The sequence below is a fragment of the Apteryx mantelli genome, chromosome 14 (genome assembly GCF_036417845.1).
Source record: "Apteryx mantelli isolate bAptMan1 chromosome 14, bAptMan1.hap1, whole genome shotgun sequence".
Lineage (NCBI taxonomy): Eukaryota > Metazoa > Chordata > Aves > Apterygiformes > Apterygidae > Apteryx > Apteryx mantelli.
Window position 1 is genome coordinate 6,248,667 of NC_089991.1, and position 21,520 is coordinate 6,270,186.

Consider the following 21,520-nt stretch of genomic DNA (forward strand, 5'->3'; position numbering starts at 1 on the left):
AAGCATTTAAATATTTCAGTTTAGAAGCAAACCTGCAGGGGGATGTCTTGTACATTCATAAAGAAAACTGGTTTTTAGTCGATTTAGATGTTATTAAACAAAAGCTAGAAATGAAAGCAGTTAACTTCTGACAATTCCAATGTTACAAGTGACTACAGAACCTCATGCCTATATTTACCTTATTTCTTTGAAGCCTATAGATGCTTCCTGTTGCTAGTTAGTTCACAACTTTAAAAAGTCTGCCTTTGCAAACAGGTAGTTTGAGTCCTGAAATCTTTAATAAAGTATGGCCTTTATATTAACAAAATTCCTGTTTTTCCTTGATTAGCCCTAGCTTGAAGACATATTTTTGTTGTTGTTGACATACTTTTAAACATGCCATTAGCTGTTGATACTATATTAAAATGCAATTTTATTGCAATTTTTTCTTGGACTAGAAGGCAAATTATTTTTACACTTGTTGTTTGTGCTCATACAGGCACAGCTTCCTGCTTCAACTGTGGGAAGTTTCTTCCTATTCATCTACATCAGAGGAAGGTAGAATACAAGGCTCAGTCAAGGGCTGGTAGGAACTACAGCCAAAGATTCTGCTGCTGTATTAATAAATGTCTGGTGAAGCTTTTAGCTAGGAATGTTGTACAGTTAAATTACTCCAAAAAAAGTTATCTACTCCAGTAAGAGGCAGAAGGAAAGCATTTAAATAAACTCCATTGCACCAACTACTAGTGTTTACATCCACTGGATTAGTAAGACTTACTCTAATTCCTCAATTTAAAGTCCTTTTCTTCCAGTCATCACAAATAAGGAATTGAAACCCAGATCCCCAAAGGGAGGTGGCGGTGGGGACATGAAGGCCTGCTCTGCCTCATTTTTAGCATTAAGTTCTCCCAGTAGAATTCATAAGTCTGAGTTAAGATGCCCAAAAAAACAGAGCTCACAACATCCAGCCTGCTGAGTAGGGAGAGCCAACAGAAAAACACTGAGTGTTTTCTCCTGTGCTCATGTGCCTGGAAAAGATTGTGATATGGAGCAAACTACCTAAACCCGACTCACTGTTTCGAGATACACCTGCTGGAGAAGGAAGAGTGAGGCGTCCACCTTTTGTACAAGGACCTGTAGCTAAAAGGAGATCCCAGTTACATAAAAACAAAGAAACCCCCCCACACCTATCTCAAGAAACAGAAGAGAAAGAACTCCTGATACCAGGGTTTAGGCAAAACTAGGAGGACACCATCTCTCCTACTGGCATCAGAGTACTGCAGTAATGTATCTATGTTCAGACCTGAAGTGAGGAGTCAGGTGGAGAAGAGAAAAAAATAAAATAAAAGCAGAAACTGCAAGAATTTACATCATCTTTTCTTTAATTGCATAGTAATTTCATTTCAAACAGAAGTATTGCTTCAGAAACATCCAGTTACCTTATTTTGTTGCACTGTACATGTTATGCAAATAAAAGCTGGGGCAGCACATAAAGCAAAACGTTGCTCTGGCTTTTCAAATAATTCATTGAAAGAAGCAGGAATTTAAAACATAGCTGGAAATTTACAGCCACAGAAGAGCTTCGGAACAGACTGGTTAAATACAAACACAGATGCAAAGTGGGAGGGCAAGCTGAGGAGGAAGAGGAATAACAGACTTCCAGTTTGAGGCTGAAGTAGAAAAAACCTAACAACCGTACACAAGTGTCAACATGCTCAGTATTTACATTCTGAGCATTATCAATGCTACAGATAAGCAACATACTTAAAAAAATAACTTAAAAAAGCTATACAATTGTACTCATAAATACTATGTCTTTAAAACTAAAGTAGTAGTGTAGGCTAAAAAAAATGTTCACAGTTGCTCTGATGAGAGCTATATATATATTGCACAGTAGAAAAGTTCGTTCAGTATACCATGTGTAAACAATGATTTTTATCTTCTCCTTTGGCAATTTCAGAACTTAGAAGAACATTTGCTGTGAGCAAAAGCACTTGGGTACAAGGCACATCAAAAGCTTTTAAAGCTGCATTAAAAGAAGATAAAGCCTTCTGACACTTTCCAGTCAGCACTGTCATTCTCTTTAGAAAAGTGTGTACCTATCAATTCAGAAAAACACATTTATACAGGTATAACTTAGAGGTCTGGTGACAAAACCATTAGCTGTTCCTGGCTGTTATTCTACTGTAACAGATTTGGCCAAATTTCTTGGAAAGTCCACCTAAAATGAAAAGACAGACTTTCAGTATATGACAGAGTAAAACTGACATTCTGCATCTGACACTTCATTTCATGTGTGCTTTTTTAAGACTTCCTAATGTGTCTAGATAGAGCAGAGCTCATTAACGCACACAAGAGACTACAGATCTGCAGATAATGACTCACTGTTGACTTCATCCTTGCTTCCAAAGCCCTCCTAACAAATCCTGTTTCGCACAGGGTACCTTTTCAAAGGAGTCATCATTATCAAACTGACTTACTGAGCAAGGGTCAAACTAAGCTGTATGAAACATTCAATTATTCCAAGTTGATGTGCAACATCATATTTTAAGATTTAAGTTTTCTGAAGAAGTCTTATCTGCATTCTTAATTAATAAAACTAAGTTATATTTATGACTTTTTTTTAAAAAGGATGCCAATTACAAAAATAGAGCTGAAGAACCGGCACTAAAATGTCACCTCTAATATCACAGTCACTACCAGTGCCACTAACTACTATCATAGTTCTTTATTGGAAATGCCATATATCTCTCACTTTACACTGGTAAGAGGAAGTTCACAGCTCTAACTGGATTGCCTAAATATAGAAAGCACTTACATCGTATCCTCTGAGAACAGCCAGGTGGAACGAAAGCAATTGGAGGGGAATAACACTCAAGACTCCTTGAAGGCAGTCAACTGTATGAGGCAGCTCAATTGTTTTGTAGGCAAACTTTGAGCTTTCTGTGTCTTCTTTGGAACACAGAATGATTGGGCGACCCTGAAAATAAGATTTTAAAGCATTAGCAAAGATCTGGGTTAGAATTGCTTTGAGATACTGGTTCACAGCATGTCTGTAATACATTTGAAGACACCTGATAGCTGACAAGAGCAATGTCAGTCTTGCACAACAGTGTGAGTGACAAAAGCCATTATGTAAATGAGAATTGAATTTTTTCATCCTGTAGAGTTTTAACATTATTCTATTTGCTTCAAAACCAAAAAAACCCCACCCACATGCAGTCAGTTTTCCATTACTTTAATGACAAATTATGATGCAGATATAACACCTTACTTGCAACTTTATAATTAGAAAGAAAAAAAAAATGCATCCTATTTCTGAAGCACAGTCAGCAGCAATACATTTCAATGTGCACATTCTCTTTCCCTGTGACGCTGGTTAAGTAAATGGCTTACCTGTCGAGCAGTGATCTGTTGCAGAGCATTCTGGCATTTGGTGAAGCAAGGATCCTTCATTATCACCATGATAACAGGCATTTGTTTATCTATTAGGGCTAATGGCCCATGTTTCAGCTCACCAGCTAGGATGCCTTCAGAGTGCATATAGGTGATTTCTTTGATTTTCTAGAAAGCAAGTTCCAGCAAGTTACCAATAAATCAAATGAGAAATAAAGGCCACAAGAAGCAAAACATCAAGGCTACACATTTGCTACTTAACTACAGATATATGGTATCAAGGTGATATTTTCCAAAGATCAGTTAATGTCTAAAACAGACAAGCTCGCATGCTGGGATTTCTAAGAGGCTGCTGGCTGCAGAAAGCAGAGTTTGCCCAAACACTTGCATTTGCAGATCAGCCAGAAAGGGAGTAACCAACAGAAACTTTACAAACCTAACACCCAGCACAAACTTAGGTAATGCAGTCTACCTTTAGCTTTTCAATCTTCTGTGAGACATGGATAAACATCTGTTACACCAGGATGTTCATTATATAATTGAGTAGTTTCCTGCATGAATGTCTCATCTGAACACCAGTTAACTGTTCTTATGAGGATATTTTCAGACAGTGCAGCATTTTAAGGTTTTGTTTATTTTAAATACACTTATTAAACACTACATTAATTATGGGAAAGAAATAAGAGTGTCATATTGCATCCAGGTTCATCTGATGTATGTGTTCAATCCAAGAGGACTAACTGCTCTAAGTTACAGAAAGCAATTTTATTGCAGCAGAATTAAATATTGGAAATAAATTATGTTGCAGAAACCACAAAAGCTGATTTTACATAACATCCAAGGGTTTCAAGAGGTTCATACCAGAGCTCCTTCCAGACAAGTGGCATAATTATATCCACGACCCATAACCAGCAGTGATCTTTGCTTGTACAGTTCAAGAGCCAAATCATGTATCTTCTCATCCAGGGACAAGACTTCCTTAATCATCTCTATCAGATCACATAAAAAGCACATAGAAAATTTTCTATCAATTGGAAGAACTAGCATTTACTAATTTGCTTGTAGTAGGATGTTCAGTGATCTATTATGGCAAATATGCTTAACATAATTCAACTGTTAACTCTATTTTTGTAACTTTGACTGTAGTTTAAGTATGCCCTGTCCAGCCTTATTTTCAGTAACAAGTTTTCTACACAAATTATTGGTTATAGTAGTGTCCATACATTCCACTCATATTTCTAAAGTAAGTTTTGAACAACTATCTTAAAGTCAGCTTTAATTTCCTTTTATCAATACTGATTTAAAGTAAAAGACTTTAAAAGGTTAAAATTATCAAATTAGGTCAAGGAATATTTCTCAGACAGAACTACTCTATTGTAATTAGAAAACGTAACCTACAAGACTTCTGATCTCCCTGCCAAGTTTCTTGGAAGGGTACTTGTAAAACTGGCAAGTAGCATAATAAGCTAATAAGTCAGTTTTTCTTACATTGTCTACTTTTTTTTTGGGGGGGGGGGGGGAAGGGGAGAAGGGGGTTAAAGTTAGTTAAGGAAGAAACATCCTAAGGATCTCCAAATCATATTTTAAATTCTTCAAACACCCCCCCTCCCATCCCTCTCCACCCCCAAATTATCAATATACCTGGCAGTGATTGTAGTCCGCTAATGATTTCCTGTCTCCTTTTTTGCAAGGAAATTCTGTCTTCAGACATCATTAGGCCAAACATTACAAGAGACACGAACTGGCTGGTATAAGCCTGCAGACAAAACAAAACATTTAGCAGCTAAGTCTGCAGAGAGTTAGCATGATCTCAGTCTGAAGGGCCACAATTAAAATCTTAATTGGATTCCACAATGGTAAAAGTATGAAAGTCAAACAGTGAACAGCAATTACCTTTGTGCTTGCCACACCTATCTCGGGGCCTGCATTGATATGTACGCCACAGTCAGTCTCCCTGGATATTGAGCTTCCAACTGTATTTGTGATGCCAACTGTTAGAGCACGACGTTCTTTACAATACCTCAAGGCCATAAGTGTATCTGCAGTTTCACCTAGAAAACATTTATGTGTTGACATTTAAGGCTGATACAGGGTAGTAATGGTACCCAAGAAGCTTAAAAATCTACACAGGAAGTTACTCTGTGTAACTCTAGAAGTTAAATAACTGCATTCACACCTATAAAAATGCAAAATACAACCAAAAATAACATTCTAGCACTCGCTCATTGTCTACATTTTTGAATCAGGTCTGAAACAAAACTTTCATCCAAGACAGATGACTAATCCATTAGCCACTGTCCCTCTCTTTGCAACAGACAGGAATAAATTGTATTTGTTGGGGGTCTTTTGTTTGTTTGTTTTTAATTTCTCTACAATTTTCATTCAATTGAAGACAAACAGTAGGAGCAACTCACCTGACTGACTTATAAAAAAGCACACATCATCTCTGAATACAGGTGTGTTTCTATCCAGGAAGTCACTAGCAAGTTCCACCATCACAGGTAACTCAGTTAATTCTTCCAGTACTTGTCGAGTCTGAATTCAATCAGCACATAACATTTATTGATATTGCCACCCACATAAATCTTGACACCTTAAAAGTGATAATGTAAGAAAGACCTAATCGGATCTTATTTTAAAAATTGATCATTACAGCTCACCAATCAGAGCTTTAACACCAAGGTGAAGACAATTTCTAGCACAGCAGGTTCCAGAAAAGTATTAATAAAGCACGTGGCATAAAAGGCAAAACTGTAATAGAGTGTCAGACCCCTGAATGAAAGGCCAAGTATGAGATAAAGAAGGAAAAACAGATGAAGAGTCATTGTCTAAAAACCCAGCAGCTAGATGTTATATATGTATCTTAGCTAAGGCTGAACATACAGCTACTGCAGCATGAAAACTGGTCCCACAGCCAATAATGATCAGTCTTCTGCATCTTCTGATTTCTTTCAAATGATCTTTCAGACCGCCCAGCAGAACTGTAGTTATAAACAAAAGAAAAAGCAAACATTAATGCTGTATTTTACTTTCTAGTTAATATGTTCAAATTTTGCTGGTTTAGAATAGGCATTCAAGTTACACTAAGTTACCTGTGCTGCTTGCAAAATTCACCCTGCCTCTCATAGTATTGACCACTGATTCCGGTTGTTCAAAAATTTCCTTTTGCATGAATGCACTGAAGTTACCTGTTTAGAAAAACATTATGTGGTCATGCTTATGAACACAGTTTTATTTCAAGTCTATTATAAAGAGAATTTTTAAGATGAGCTGTGGTAGCAAGCTGATTTAAGCTAACTTTGTTAGCTTAAGCAGAGGTTTAGGGATAGGTGAGAAGAAAGAAGGGATAGGTAGTTTGCTCTATTAAGTTGTTTTCATTTCCCCAACACTGACAAGGTAATTGAAGTGTTTTTTTAAAAAAGAAACTACTTTATTCCATTTCCATCTCAGCTCTTTGTTTACGGTCCAAGCTTGGTAACAGCATCATGTTAACGTTATTTAAGTTTTCACTCAATATTGAGATCAAAGAAATACCTAGGACTCTTCCCTAAGACTAAAAATGGGTAGGGTCCCATAGTGCCCACCTTCTCCTTGATCGCAAGCCCAGAAATTGCCAGCTCCCAGCAAAAGTAGCACAAATATCAGGTCTATTTACTACATACACAGTCAGTAGTTGTTCATCTTTGACTATACTGAATTACAGATGTTTCAACCCACCCTTCATTATTTGCTGCAATTCCATCTGCAAGGTCTGGATGGCCCGGGAAGGATCGTCACTAGCTGAACGTTCAAGCCGATGAATTGAAAGCTTCCCATCAGTTACTGCTGCAATGTCATCATCTTCTAAGAAAATTACTCTGTTGGTGTGCTCAATGATAGCGCTACAGAAAGAAAACCAAAGTGAGACAAACCTGCCATTTCAGTAAGAGCTGGTAGCAGCACTCCTCAAAGCAAGTTTGCATCCATACCCACTCGGAGTCTCCCTATCTTCCTCTTTGACATAACTATAGATAGAGCCATCTTAAAGGAAATGGCTCCATCTGCTGCTCCTCCTGCACTCTCACAGGAACTGGTAACAAAAAGCTCGGGAACCACTGTCTCTCACAACAGCAAGTTCCCACTGATCTTGCCTCCAAGCATGGCAGGGTCTCCCAAGTCCCAAGGTCAGGATCTTGCTTCGGAGAGAGAAAAGTGTCCCCCTGACATCCAATTCCTGCTAAGATGGAACCACACCACTATTTCCTCCTCTGAGCCTCAGATAGCAGGATTAACATACCAAAACTCCAGACTAACCTATATTCTGCCCAAATACTTTGCCAATAGTGGCTATCGGTACTCAACTTGCCTTCCTGCACTGGATATATTTTACATGGGAGGCAAAGAGGTTAGTGATTAGCAGATACTGCACCTGCTTACAACTCAAGTGCTGATGTCAAGCCTCCACATTTATCACGTATCTTAGCACATGGGCTTTATAAAGCCACCTAGAGAAGCAGCTATCCCATCAGAGAACAATAGCACAGCAGCAAGACAACATAAGATTTCCAGAACTATGTCACTTCTAGACAAAAACAATGTTTTGAGAAAGGAAAATTAAGTACTTCACTACCTTGCATCTGAAGCAAAGAAAAATTCTACTGCCTTATCCCCAACGGCATGCAGGCAGGTAGAGCTGTCCAGTCTTTTCATTCGGGAATTACATATATTCTTTACATTTTCAATGTTGCCTATTAAATTAAAAAATATATATATATATATGAGATTTGAAATGCAGAACCTGATCTGTTCAAGTTAGATTATAGACTATACAGATTCAAGGTATCACAGTTATGTAGTATTTTGGGGCAGGGGGGAGGGAAACCAAGCAAGCAAAGACTTTTAGACTTACATGAGCTACGCATTCAGAAGTACAAAAACAGAATATCTTTGTTACTAATTTGGGGCATCATCTGGTAGTTTTATAATTCAGAAACCAATTAGCCTCACTTCTAATTATAAGGCAGCAATAATTTTAGCTCTTAGAAATAATATAATTGGGTCTATCAACTTACATGTCCTATATAAAACAGGAATCTGTTCAGTGGAAAGCTTGTACTTGCTTCTAACCCCAATAAGCAGAGGACTTCCTCTCCTACAAAGGGAAAATTCACAAGTTTACAAAGAGAAAGCTTCATGCAGGGAAGTCAAAGAACATCTGCAAAGCTGAAGGACAACATCCCATCTGGCTCCCTAAATAGGATGAGGGTGGAGGAGGTTCATCCTAACTCCATTATGTGGCAGAAATTATACAATTTTGGCTTGTTCTGTAAAATTCTCCAAACCTTACCTGAATAAATGCCACATGCTTAGGAGAGTCACACTCCCTCGCTCTCCCTCCCCCCCCCCCAAAAAAAAAACCAAAAAAACCCCAAAATCTACATTCAGGTAGAGGAAAGTGAACATGAACTAGCCATTTTTGTGATTACTGGAAGGAAAACAGCACCTGTGCTAAGCTGTTTAAAGAAAAGCTCTTTCTCTGCCTGTCAAGCCAGCCAGCAATACACCCCATCATTCTTTACTGCTAGAATACTATTCCACCCTTCAGCCTTTTAAGCTCAGAACTGTCAGCCTTCATCATTGCACCTCTGAAATTGTGGAATTTTAAGATAATTTTTGGAATATGGGTCACGTGTCACATTGAAGAACTTTTATTTCTGTGGGGGGTTTTTTTGTTTAAGTAATTCATCCCCCCCCAATATGTCAGATTACAAGTTCAGGTAGATTACAAGTTTAGCTTCTCTTAATCCTCTCATCCCCAAAAACCCAAACTTGTACCACATACGGAATGGTAAAGTTCACAAGATGTTCTCAGATTAAAGTGGTGTTACAACTGGCTTTTCCACAATTTTAATGTATTCCCATCCTAGGACAAAGAAGCAATAGGCTTTTTAGTCATAATATAAGGCAGCCTTTAATCCTTGTGCTAACTCACTTGCTACTTTAGTATCCTTACATTTCCTGAAAGTTTTTTCCAAGCCATAAATAAAAGCAGAATTTACATAGACAAAACTCATGAATGCCATGACAGCTAGAGACCACTATTTGTATAATCTATTAGCATGATGGAACTTTAGCCAACCTGAACATACTTCTCCCAGTCTTTATTCAAAGTGAAGTAAAAATGCAACATTGTCTCTCTTCCCTCTTTTCAATACATCAGAAAAGTTAGCATACTCCTAACACAACTTTTCTGTTAAGATGCTGTAACGGATAACAGGAGTGAGCTTGTCAGTAGTAAATTCTTCTGCAAGTGCCAGCTAGATGATCTCCAACTAAGAGTTTATTTACATGAATCAAGAATACATCATCTGATTTCTTTTCACTGCTGTGCTTGCATCCTCAAGAGTGAGGCATCATGTTTAATTTATTAAGCAAAAACAAGTGAAAGATTACACAGAGAATCAGTGTTTTATGAAACCAAATCATTACACAGAGTCACTGAAACTCTGATCTGGAGTCTGTAGAGCTCAAATTAAGTTATATTTAATAGCTCAGTGGAGCTTTGCTGGATTTCACAGGGATTCCAGTAGTGCAGACATTCACCTACTGAATTTAAGTTAATCAAGTGTTTTTTGCTCCCTGGTAAGCAGAGCTGGTCACACTGTAAGTCTACTTAAAAATAAGATACTAAAAGATTGAAGTCTTAAGGATAAGAGATGTTAGCAATAGCAAATATTTACTACTTTCAAGAGCATGAATTAGATGTAAAAGGGATTTTTACTCACCTAGTAGCAACAGCTTCACCTGGGTAATGAATGCTCTTGAAAACCAATGCAAAAGCACCTTCCTGAAAACCATGCAGACAGATGAGAAGAAAATCCTAAGCAACTTATCTCAACCAGTCATGTCTCATTAAACTGGCGCCCCTCTTCCTGAGACGCCTCTAAGGGAAAGCTCATTAGTATTATCAGGAGTTCCCTTCCTGGAAGGCAGACTGCACCTTTAAAGGAATTAGTCAAGAAGCAGAACAACCTAATGGCCACATACAAGGCAACAGCTGAAAGCTTAGGTCGGGCAAGACATTTCAGCCTCTTTTATAAATAAAAGTAAAATAGCTTCCAATGCAAGAGTGAGAAATCTCAGAGATCTTACTGGTAATCAATATAAAAATTGTGTTAGAAGACTGCTTTTAATAAGAACATGCAGATAGGTTTTCCTCATCACACATTTTAGGCTAAAATTTTGGAGTTACTCCTTCTAGTTTAAGAAGGAAACCCTCACCCAAGAGCAAAAACAGGAACATACAATCAGACATAATACAGCATTATTTCAGCTTGTAAAGCTGACCAGTATTACTGCAGCAAGAACAAAAGCCCTCCCGCCTTACAAACAGAAAAGGAAGGTAATATTCACTCCTCTTAAAGGGACTCCAGTCTGGGACTACTCTGCACTTGTTCTGTGGTCAGGCAAGTTCACCATTCCCCTCACTATTCCCTCTTGACCCATACAGGCCCTTCCTTTACATGTACTCCCACCCCGCTCTAGGAGGAATCCTATAGAGCTGCTTTAGAGAGGAGAAAAGAGCATACGAGACTGCAGGAAGGGGAGGAAAACACATCTGCACAGAGATTGGGGCAGAAAACGAAGTAAGTTTATGCTAAGTTTGCAATGCATCTATCAAAAAGTTTTTTTTACAGAGTTCACTTACTAAGTTAACTGTATATCCCCACTTCCCAGTCAGGGAATCAGCTAAGCTATCAGTACAGTTTTTTAGATCTAATTCCAAACACGTGAGCCAAGGCATATCGTTAGACCAAGCTATTAGACAGACTTGAATCACAGCAGTGTTTTAACATGATCAGAATAGCTTTTAAGGGCACACTGCCCTTTATGAGAATTTCAACCCCTCAGAGGCTCCTGCCAAGTTGTTGGTTTTTTTTTTTTTTTTAATTAAAATTAAGCTGCTTCATTTAAAAAAAAAAAAACTGCGATAACCTCTTGCTTTAAAAAAAAAAAAGGGGGGGGGGGAGGGGGGAAGCAAAAAAAAAAAAAAAAGAAAGAAAGTAGTATTGCTGATGCAATTTTAAATTTACCATCAAGAAGTCTTTGAAGTTTCCAAAGTTTTAATCTAATTCCTTGGTCTATTAAACATAATTCAAAAGCCAAGAAACATTATTTGCAACACCTTCTAAGGAATGTTGCAGAGGATCCAAATGCATGAATGCAGAATTCTAAGGAACCCCAAATAGTTTCCCCTGTAGCACAGGAGGGGAGGGTGGGGGGGGGAAAAAAAACCAACGAACTTCCCACTTACCAGCTGTTGAATAACTCTTTCTACCAAGGCTGAGAAACTGGTATCCTCACTCTCTCTGTTGTCATATACATATTTGATCAATTTGGGAATTGTTTCTGTATCTGTTTCAGACTCAAATTCATAGCCTTTGCTCTCCTGAAATATCATACAGGAAAATGTTTTCATCTTCAAGCAAGAAACACAGAAGAGCCTTTCAACTGTCTCCCACCAGAAAGGGCACAGTAAAATAGACTGCTCAAAGCTTTACATTGGACTGGTACATGTGTATCACAGTAGAGAATGACTACTGTGTTTCCAAAAGACTAAGCTATGACAGGATAAGTCTGACTTGCTTAGCCTCTGTTAAGCAACAAGGCAGGAGGGACCCAATGCATATACTCACACTCGCAAACAGTTTGAACACAGTGCTGTTCTACTCATAAGCATTTTGCATTTAGGAATGCAAGAACACACTGCACTGCACCAGCTCCTGAGTATCTTTGTGAGGCAGCCTCTTTCATAATACTATTTTACAGCTGATACACTGAGAAACTTGAATTCAGATTCAAACAGTCATGAAATATCTGGAGGTGCATGGTAGGGCATTTACTTTATAGTTTTGTAGTTAAGTTGCCACAAACTCACCAGAAATTTTCTCAGGTCCTTATAATTTGTGATGATTCCATTATGGATTACAACAAATTCTGAAAGAAAAATTAAGTAATGGAAAAATAAGATATTTAACTCAGTGCACATAAAGTTAGAGAAAACAGCTTAGAAGTACACTAGAAACTACTTACTACAGTTCTCAGACCCCAGTTTATCATAACATGCATAAGAGAATACAGAAGCTTGGAAATTTTGAAGGCATATAAAAGGCTGTTCCTAAGCATCAAAACAGTTTTAAACTATATCTAGCAGAATAGCACCAAGTCATCTCTCGGGTGAGAAACCATATGAATCTCCCTTTTCCAGCCCGGACAGTCTGATGCGCTTACACTCACATTTGTGAGGTCCTACTTTTTAAAACAAGAATGTTGCCCACTGACTAACTGGCATCAATTTTCAGAGAACAGATCTCATTTATTTTTTTACAATATTACTTTAGCCATGGAAGAGATTCTATTTTATCGTAAGAGCATCTGACCTAAACAGAATTGCAACAGCTTAGCCCTAGTATACAGAATAGATACCATAATACCAGTAAGAAGACAGGCTATTTGTACTATGTAAATTCAATCATTTCAAATTCACACAATTTAAGTGCTACAGAGAATACATACCATTCTTTTTATCTGATCTCTGAGGGTGACTGTTTATTGCACTGGGTGCTCCGTGAGTCGCCCAGCGAGTATGAGCAATTCCAAAGTGTGTTTCAAAATCCGCTTTTGAATCCAGGCTGTCTTGTTCTATGTAGAAGAAATTAATTTGCTGAATATTTGAAGTTGAGTCTGTCTCACACGCAAACACGCACGCAACTAATAAAACACCAAGAATTTTTACAGGCAAAAATTTAAAAGCTATCTTCTACCCTTCTTTTAAACTATTTGCTTTCTTGACATCACACTTTCGATACTTCAAACTACTATGATTAAAACTTGGTTTGCCATGAATCAAGCATTTTCAGCCAATAGTAACAGATAGGCTAACAAACCACATTACTATAAATCATAATATAAACACATTAAAACAGAACTTCAGTTCTTCATAGATGGAAGCACTGTATAAAACACACTGTGATGACAGACAGCTGTTTAAATGCTAGTAAATTCTTTCAGAGTCCATGCTCTGACATTTCCTCTACCAAGCACAGAAATCATGTGAGTAGTGTAGCAAGGGACCCCAGGTCTCAAAGAACACAGAAGCAACCAAAGAGGGGGAGCAGGTCAATAATTTCACAGTATTATAGCTGAAGATTAGCTTGCTTTGCAAAACCTAACTTTAATTTCATGGTTTGACTTTCTGCCGAGATGCAGATATGCTATGAATGGGAAGCCAAGGGAAGGCGTAAATTTTAAGACACTCACTGTACAACTCTTCTTCCAGGGCCTTTACTTTTCCTCTTTTCTTAACTAGTTTGATGAACCTTTCCTTATCTTCATTATTATTTCCATCAATTGCCACACCTACAATTTAGGACACAATTACAAATGCTATTTAAACCAGAAGCATACCAGATGAAAAAGGCTGAAAAAATACAGACAAGCACACACAAATATAAAAATAACTTCAAAACCATCCTCCAAAGGGATATACTCGAAGCCTGTCACTAGGCTAGTGCATGTATATATTCAAATCAAACTAGATCAAGTCTATATCTACTGCATAGATGAAAACGTATACGAAAGTTATCTCAAATTTTACCCAAGGACAGACTGATATATTTTGCCTGATGACATTAACTAATTCAAATTAAAAAGCAAATTTAAGCTTCCTCATCTTTTTACTAGAATACACATGCACAAGAAGACTTGAGGCACAAACCACGTGACCATGCATTGAGGTGTTCTTCCTCACACTGTTTGCTTTGCTTATGTGTACTAAACCTCAACCACCATCTGATTACAGGCCTAAACACCTGATTTAAAGTCCTGAGGAAAGTGGGAGAAGAAACTCCAAGAATCAAGGTAAGGGGCTCTGATATTTCAATTGGCAGTAGTAAAAAAAACAAACAAAAAAACAAACCACAAGATGCAGAAGTTAAAAGCCCATGAGAAGTCCCATAAGTAGCTACTGGTTGTAACACTAATTTGTTGAGCAAGTTTAAATACCTGCAGAGTCATATCCTCTGTATTCCAGTCTCTGTAATCCTTTTATCAGAGTCTCAAATATTTCCTTCCGAGTCCGAGGTACTCTGTAGTTCAGATAAGCAAAAATTCCTGTTTAAAGAGGAAAGAGGAAGGGGGGAAAAAGGAGCAGAGATTTTTAGAGTTTGTATCCCTTTAAACCAAATTTAAAGTCTTTTTATATTAGCATCACAGAGGTGTCCCAGGAGAACCCCACTTCCCATTTATTATAATTCTTACTGTAGGTTTTTTTAAATGGAAAGAAAAAGAATCAAATACAATAAATGAATACTGACCATCATTTTCTTCAAGCAAACACACAAGCTCTCATAACCAGTTTCACTCTCCTCCTGATGTTACCCACCAAGAGTTAAGCATTTGAGAGAGCTTAAGAAAATTCTACTTTTCATGAAAACCACAGCTGAAAATGGGAACACTGTGATCTATTTTGTATCCAGATCTAAAACTAGACATTCAAAGAAGGAATATATTCACCGATACTAACACAAGGAGACTTTTGTAACCAAAGTCACGGCCCTGAATGCCCAAGAGTAGGTAGCCGACACAACATCTATTTCTGAAAGGCTCCAGCTTAATCTGATACACACCAGTCACTTCAGCAGGAAGAGACTAGACATGAAAAATATAAAGAAAGGGCAGAAGTCAAAAAGGATAGGAAACAAAGGGAAGAAAGAGAAGATACAGAACAGGGTCACCCAAAAAAAACAAGCATTCACCCTTCGCACTGTCTCAACACAACCCTGCCTGCCAATCCCAACTTGACAGAGCCACGAGATCCATTTACTTGCCCCACGTGATTCAAGCCAACTCTTACAGAGGGGTCACGGAAATGATGTGAACTCACTGCTTGCCTATTTTGCAGACAGTCTAATAGAGTCCACAAGTCTGATACAACTTCTCTTGAATAGACCAGTCATCACTAAAAGGAGAGGGTTTTTTTATATACTATTCTCACACTTTTCTTCAGAAGAGGCAGGCAAGTTTTTTTAAACTGTAATTTGGGGGATGCTGTTGTAACATTAGAAAAGGTATAACAAAAGAGTGAGCTGAAAAGAAAAACACAACCATTACTTTCCTCTGTTTACTACTCTTTCTGGGACTTGTACATTTATAAGGATAGATTAGGCCTTGTTATTAACTCTTGGAAATCTGTATCCCAACAGAAACTTCTAATTTCACTGTTTCAACAGTTTCTTTAATCAACAAACCAGAGGAGTCAAACTACTGGAAAAAAGAAGAGAGCATTAGCAAAAACCACACTTTTAGTGTTCAATAGTTAGTAGTTCAGAAAACCAAATTTTTTTAATAGAAAAAGCCTTTCTAGGGATTTAACCTTTTACCCTTCAATTAAGGATTTTGAACTGTGAATGACTGCAGTAAAGAAGCTATTATAATAAACCAGTAAATCTTATAAATATTGTTGTGAAGGCAGTTACTCCATTGGTTTTAAGCCATTAATACTGTTGAGTTGACAGTGAGACTAAGAGTATTACACTGATCTTGGAATACATCTTGCAGGTATTACGGGTGGAAAATCCTTTTCTGCCACAGAGGTGAGATTTATGAGGAGACTAGTCTAATAATTTCCAGAGTGTCCAATATTAATGGAGATACTAAGACAATAATTGCATTTAAAGAGGTATTTGAGCACCTTCTAAATAGTGTTCTTCATGGATACTTTGAAAATAATGCCTCTAGTTATATAAAGCCACCTTAGACTGAGAGCTTGTTGATCATTTTTCCAGACCAACATTTACCGTTCTCTGGCACTAACCACGAACCTCAAGAGCAGCATTCTTCAGCACAAATTTCTCAACATCATTCCAACACATTGCTACACACCTCATTTCAGATCCAACTCTACTTTCTAGGCCAGATTTCACAATGTATTTAAGACACATCACGCTCGTATGTTCCATGTGGCATCTTTGACTACACAGAGCTCCAGGAAAAACCTTCCTTCGGGACTGTCTTTACAATGCTACCAGTGTGCTGCAATTGTTAAAGGATCCTTGTTCCTAGGGAACTCTAGCTGTGCTTCCACACATGTGGACCTGAAGACTCAGAAGTCACTAGAGGCCGTTACAATGAAAGCAATAGCTGCAGCCTGACTTGTCAAGGAATATATTACAAACTTTTTCAGTTAAAGGAAATAAATCTTACTCTCAGCACGGTTTCCTCTAGAATTTTTTTTTCTGTTTCATGATTTATCCACTTGCATATTTTCTTCCCTACTCAGCCATCATTTTGGCTGGATTTAAAGCACATTGCTCAACTCATTTAGAAACAGCATTTGATGAAGACCTCTTGTAGCTTAATTCCTTTTGGAAGCACATCAATATGACTGAATCTTAGTTGAATCATACTCATAAGAGAGGTTTGTGATAGTAATAAGTTACTTTATAATGGCATCCCCAAGCTATTAAATGCCCTTTCCAATAGTGCTTGCATCCCTACTCCCCAACAGGGATCTCAAGTACTTTGGGACCTAATGCAATTCTGAAGTGATATGTATTAAGTAAGGTAATTTTTTTAATGGGTCAGCACAGTATCAGCAATGAAATACTTTCCTAGCTCATATATACAACATGGAATCCAATGAAATCATTTAAGAAGCATTTTACTAGAGCACTGCTCTCTTGACCTGAATGCTACATCTACTCTTCACCTTTCCACAATCACAGGCTTGGCATAGAAGCATCAACTAGATCAATCATGATGTATAGCTGACCTTCAGAATCGGATATTCAAAATGGAAACACTATTAAAACCAGCTTTAATCAGGTACAGAGACTGAAAGGCTCTCCCTTTATGTGCATACTGGGAGTTTAGAGCTTCCCCTTTCCCTTCCAGGATTGCAAGCTGAGTGTCAAGAAGAGGAAAAAAAGTTCATTGAGTATTTTTTGTGGGAAAATTCCACAAGAACACTTGCAATTGCAAGATTTCACCAAAATCAAGGAGGGGGCAGCCTATCCCTAAAGCCTGAGCAAGAGTAATGATTTTTTAAAGTAAAAGGAAGCCTCAGTTCAGTATTGGGGTAAGCATGTTCTTGATGTTACAAGCTTAGTCCCAGATTCAGTTTCATTTCCTAAATCAAAATCCGTTTCATCAGAATTGGTAGATGAGTTTAAGAATGTTTTATCTGTGTTTCTTTTTTTAAACCCTGCATCACCTTTGCTATACGTAAGTGCGATAATATCTCAACTTCGTTTCCTAAAAAGTATGTTTACATCAGTGTTTAATTATCAATGTATTTTCCAAATAGAAGACTTAAATATCTGACTTCAGGTAGCACATGAAGATGACAACAGGGTATATTTTTCACATTTAAACCTGGAAACATATTCAAAAAATAAAACAGTAATTTAAAAATTGTTGACTGCACAGAGAACCTCAAGAACTCCTGCACTTCCCACAGCAGATTCAATATAGCATGAAGATAGGGGATATCTTTCATGTTAACAAACCTCATGTAAGCCAGCTTGAATTTTTAAAAAGCATCTGGGAAGCAGATTAGCAACTTCCCCAAACTTCTTCTTTCAGTAGCATTTTAGTCCTAACGTTTCTTTGGAACATTTACCCATTTTGCTATCACTGAAGGTGGTCAGTCTCCAAGTATCGATGGGAACTCAGTGTGGGCAACAAACTAACACTGCTCTCACTGCACTTCATAAATTATCCTTTTCCATTTCACACTCAGTCAGTTACTCCACCCCAGGCTAGCTGTTCTACCAAACTCATTTAACACCGCTAACACCCTGATTTCTCAATCAATACAGCCCAGATGTGTAATGTATAAAGCTTAACCTATCTCAGGGCTTGCAATCAATACCTTTGGTTTGCTCAGGCAGGGAGCCAAGTTTCTCACCTGAAGACAAACAAAGGTCTCTCCGAGTTTGTTTTGCTGATAGGGAGCTAAGAGTCACCCAGATGCTCAAACAATATCATCTCATGTTTCCATTCAAGCAGAAGCCCCTTGCCAGATACCTTGCTCTTTTTGAGGTTACAATTAGAGAGGATGTGAAGGCAGGGAAAAGATGCCTAGTTCAGGAAGTCTATTTTGGGAGCAGTAGCTAGCTCCCTTTCAGTACGCATCCCACAAAGGAGCTTTCACCCTAAGTGCTAAGAAGTATAAGCACAGACTTTTTTTTTTCTCCTTTCAGTGGAAGTGTCATTTCAGACTTGAGAGGAAGTTTAAGTGAGGGGATAGGTACATTTTCACTAAAATTTTCTCCATAGCTAGAATACATTGCATTAGCAGCCTTTGAATCCCTACTTTGATTTTAATCTCATACACAGCATACCTAAGCAATCGTACGCATGATGTAGGCAGTATCTTCACCATCTCATCTTTATTAGAGAAAGGAAGGTGAATAAACTCACATCAGCTAAGAATTAAACTCCTTCACCACCTTTGTTCGAAAGCCACAAACTGCCCAACGCTGTAGCTAGGACCGGAGTCACAACGAGACCACAACACGGGTTTGGGGAAGGCAGAGCCAAAAGCATCAAGAAGTTTGAGCATCAGCCAAAGCGGCGACGCGCTAAGGCAGCCGGACCAGGAGCAAAGGTCATCTATCAACGCAGCCAAAATACCCCCAGAGCCACGGAGCGGTTGAGCTAGGGGCGAGCCACCAGGGCACCGCAGGAAGGCCAGGCTACGGGGAAGAGAAAGGCAAGTTTCTGAAAGAAAACGGCGGGCGGGCAGTCACGGCGGGGCTTCGCCTTAACCTGCCGCCACACGAGCGGCCAGGAGCCGGTCGCGCCCCCCGCGGCTCCCCGTCCCACAAAATGGATGCAGCCCGCACGGGGCTCCGGAGCGAGCCGCTGCCAGGCGGGGCAGGACGCCGGGAGCCTCCCCCCCACCCCCCCAGCACCCGAGCCGGCCGCTGTTAAAAAAGAAAGCGGCTCTTGTGCCGGCCCCGCCGCGCCGCACCGCACCCGCGGGGGCGCGATCGGCCCCGGACACAGCCCGCTTTGTCCGCGAGCCCCCGCCTCGGCCGGCTCCGTCCCGCCCGGGGGGCGAGGGCTGCGGCTCCCCAGGCGGCCGGGGCAAGGGGCTGCCCGCGGCGCCTTCCTCACTCCCCTCCCGGCCGGCGAGAGGCGGCAGCCGCCGCCGCTGCCGCTTCTCCGCCACTCACCACACATGGTCCCGCCGTGCCGCGCCGCCCGGTCCGCCCCTTCCCGCTGACAGGAAGCGAGCGCAGCTCCCACCCGACGGCCTCGCTCAGGGACTGCCGCCTCCCCGGCTGCCCAGGCTCTTATAGCGCGGCCCGGTCGGCCCCGCCGCCGAGCTCATTGGCCGCGGGAGCGGGCGCTGGGTCTGCGGCTGCTCCGCCCGGGCCCCCGCGCGGGCAGAGCCGCCCGGGGGCGGAGGGCCGCGGCCGGTCCGCGCCCTGCCCCCCGCCAAGCCCAGCCCAGCCCAGCCCGGCCGCCCCTCGCCCCTGCCGGGCTGGAAGCGCCGCGGCTCGCCCCTTCGGGCGGCGGGGAACGGCGGCGTCGCCGCGGGGCTTCGCCGGCGGGAGGCGCAGGGCCGGGAGGCGAAGCACGCGGGCGGTGCCGGGCGCGACATGGCCGCGCACGAAGCCCCCGGGCCGGCGCCGTGGCGGGGCCTGCGCCGAGGCTGCTCCTCCCGGCGCCTCGCGGGGGAAGGTGACCCCGGCTCTCCTGCCTCTGTGGTCGCAAGCGCTTAAAACACGTGTGTGATTTCCACTGAGAAAGACCGAAAGCACCTGCGTAAGCGCTTCGCTGGGCAGGGGCCAAAGGCGAGGGCCGCCCTCCTGCGTGCGCGGGAGCGGGTTTCCCGGCAGTAGCAGACCGACCCCGCGGCCGGCCGGCGTGGTCCCTGCTGCGATCGCGCTCCTCCGTTTACTCCGCAAGAAAGAAACCGCGGACCAGCTCCAAGAGCCTCCGTTCATTTATTCCTTGGACTCTCCCCTCTTTCGGGAAGGCGGATGCAGCCTAAGAGGGAGAAAGGCCCGCGGAGCCGAGCCGGCCGCCGGCGTCGCTCGCAGGGCGCAGCCGTGGCCAGCGGAACAGGCTCTCGCTTTATCTTCTTCTAAAGAAACTTTTGATCTCTTATCTCAGGAAGTCTTGTCCGTGCGAAGGGAATGGAAATGGTGACTTTCAAAGCAAGTGCCTTGCAGTATATTGCTGGAGAATGCTTACACGACTGCTGTTTTCAGTCACAAAAGTGGTTCAGGATGCTGTTCAAATGAACTAGATGTTTTTTAGTACAGAAGTTTCATGACATTTCAGCTTTTGTGTAGCTTCTGTTGCTTTTTTCTTATTAAAAGGTATCAAAATATTTTGTACAGATAGCCCACATTATTCCTTACATAGGGGTATTGAAATTCAAGGGCAAGGCATCTTATATAAACTACAATATAAGTGCTCATTTTCTCTTGCATTTATTTTTGTAGCTTTTTTTTTTTCTTTTACCTGAACTTAAAGGAGTGACTGTATCAAACTTTTTTTAATGTTAAGGATGATTTAAGAAAAAGATTGGAACCTCAACACTTACCAAAAAAAAAACAAAAACAAAAACCCTTTGTAAACCTCTAGTGTCGCTTTAAGAATAGGCACATACATCTCAATTTTAGTTCAAAATCTAGATTTAAAATATTTTGAAGACAAAATTAGAGAAAATAAAAGCAGTTTATAGTCAGAAACTCTGCTTTAAATTAGTTTGAGAAAGAATAGTTGAGTATTTTATACTGTTCATACTAGAAAGTTCTGCACACCATACTCAATACCAACCAGCTTTTGTTTTTTTCTCCCCAGAACAAGACCAGACAGGTCCATGATTTGTCACTGTGCTGTAGTCCCAGCTCTGTCACTGACCTGCTGTGTGACATCAGGCAAGTCATTTTGCCACTCTATTCCAGTTTGGTTTGTCTGTTTAGATTGCATTGCTCTTCCTCTGAAGCAATCTTTGATTATGTGTTTCCCCCATTCAACCCAAAGGGAGGGGAAGGTATCTGATCTCAGCTGTGTGTGTTAAGTAGTATTGCTATTTATATTGAATTGTATACAATAAAGATAATAGTAGGTGGTTTTGGTCCCT

General features: G+C 40.3%; 1 protein-coding gene across 2 annotated transcripts; it reads right to left on the reverse strand.

The window, feature by feature from the left end:
- Positions 1–1,343: 1,343 nt before the first annotated feature.
- GFPT2 (glutamine-fructose-6-phosphate transaminase 2) lies at positions 1,344–19,753 on the reverse strand. 2 transcript variants are annotated; one of them, XM_067304598.1, is made up of 19 exons: positions 19,596–19,753; positions 14,419–14,526; positions 13,675–13,773; positions 12,931–13,056; positions 12,293–12,351; positions 11,669–11,803; positions 10,140–10,201; positions 8,427–8,506; positions 7,985–8,102; positions 7,093–7,256; positions 6,468–6,563; positions 6,259–6,356; positions 5,790–5,910; positions 5,269–5,426; positions 5,017–5,131; positions 4,237–4,364; positions 3,376–3,543; positions 2,798–2,959; positions 1,344–2,200 (listed from the first exon to the last, which is right to left on the reverse strand). In XM_067304598.1, the coding sequence occupies exons 1-19, from the start codon at positions 19,600–19,602 to the stop codon at positions 2,156–2,158; spliced, it is 2,049 nt and encodes a 682-aa protein (XP_067160699.1). In that variant the 5' UTR covers positions 19,603–19,753; the 3' UTR covers positions 1,344–2,155. The 2 variants fall into 2 exon arrangements, with proteins under 2 accessions (XP_067160699.1, XP_067160700.1); XM_067304599.1 differs by lacking the exon at positions 11,669–11,803.
- Positions 19,754–21,520: the final 1,767 nt, after the last annotated feature.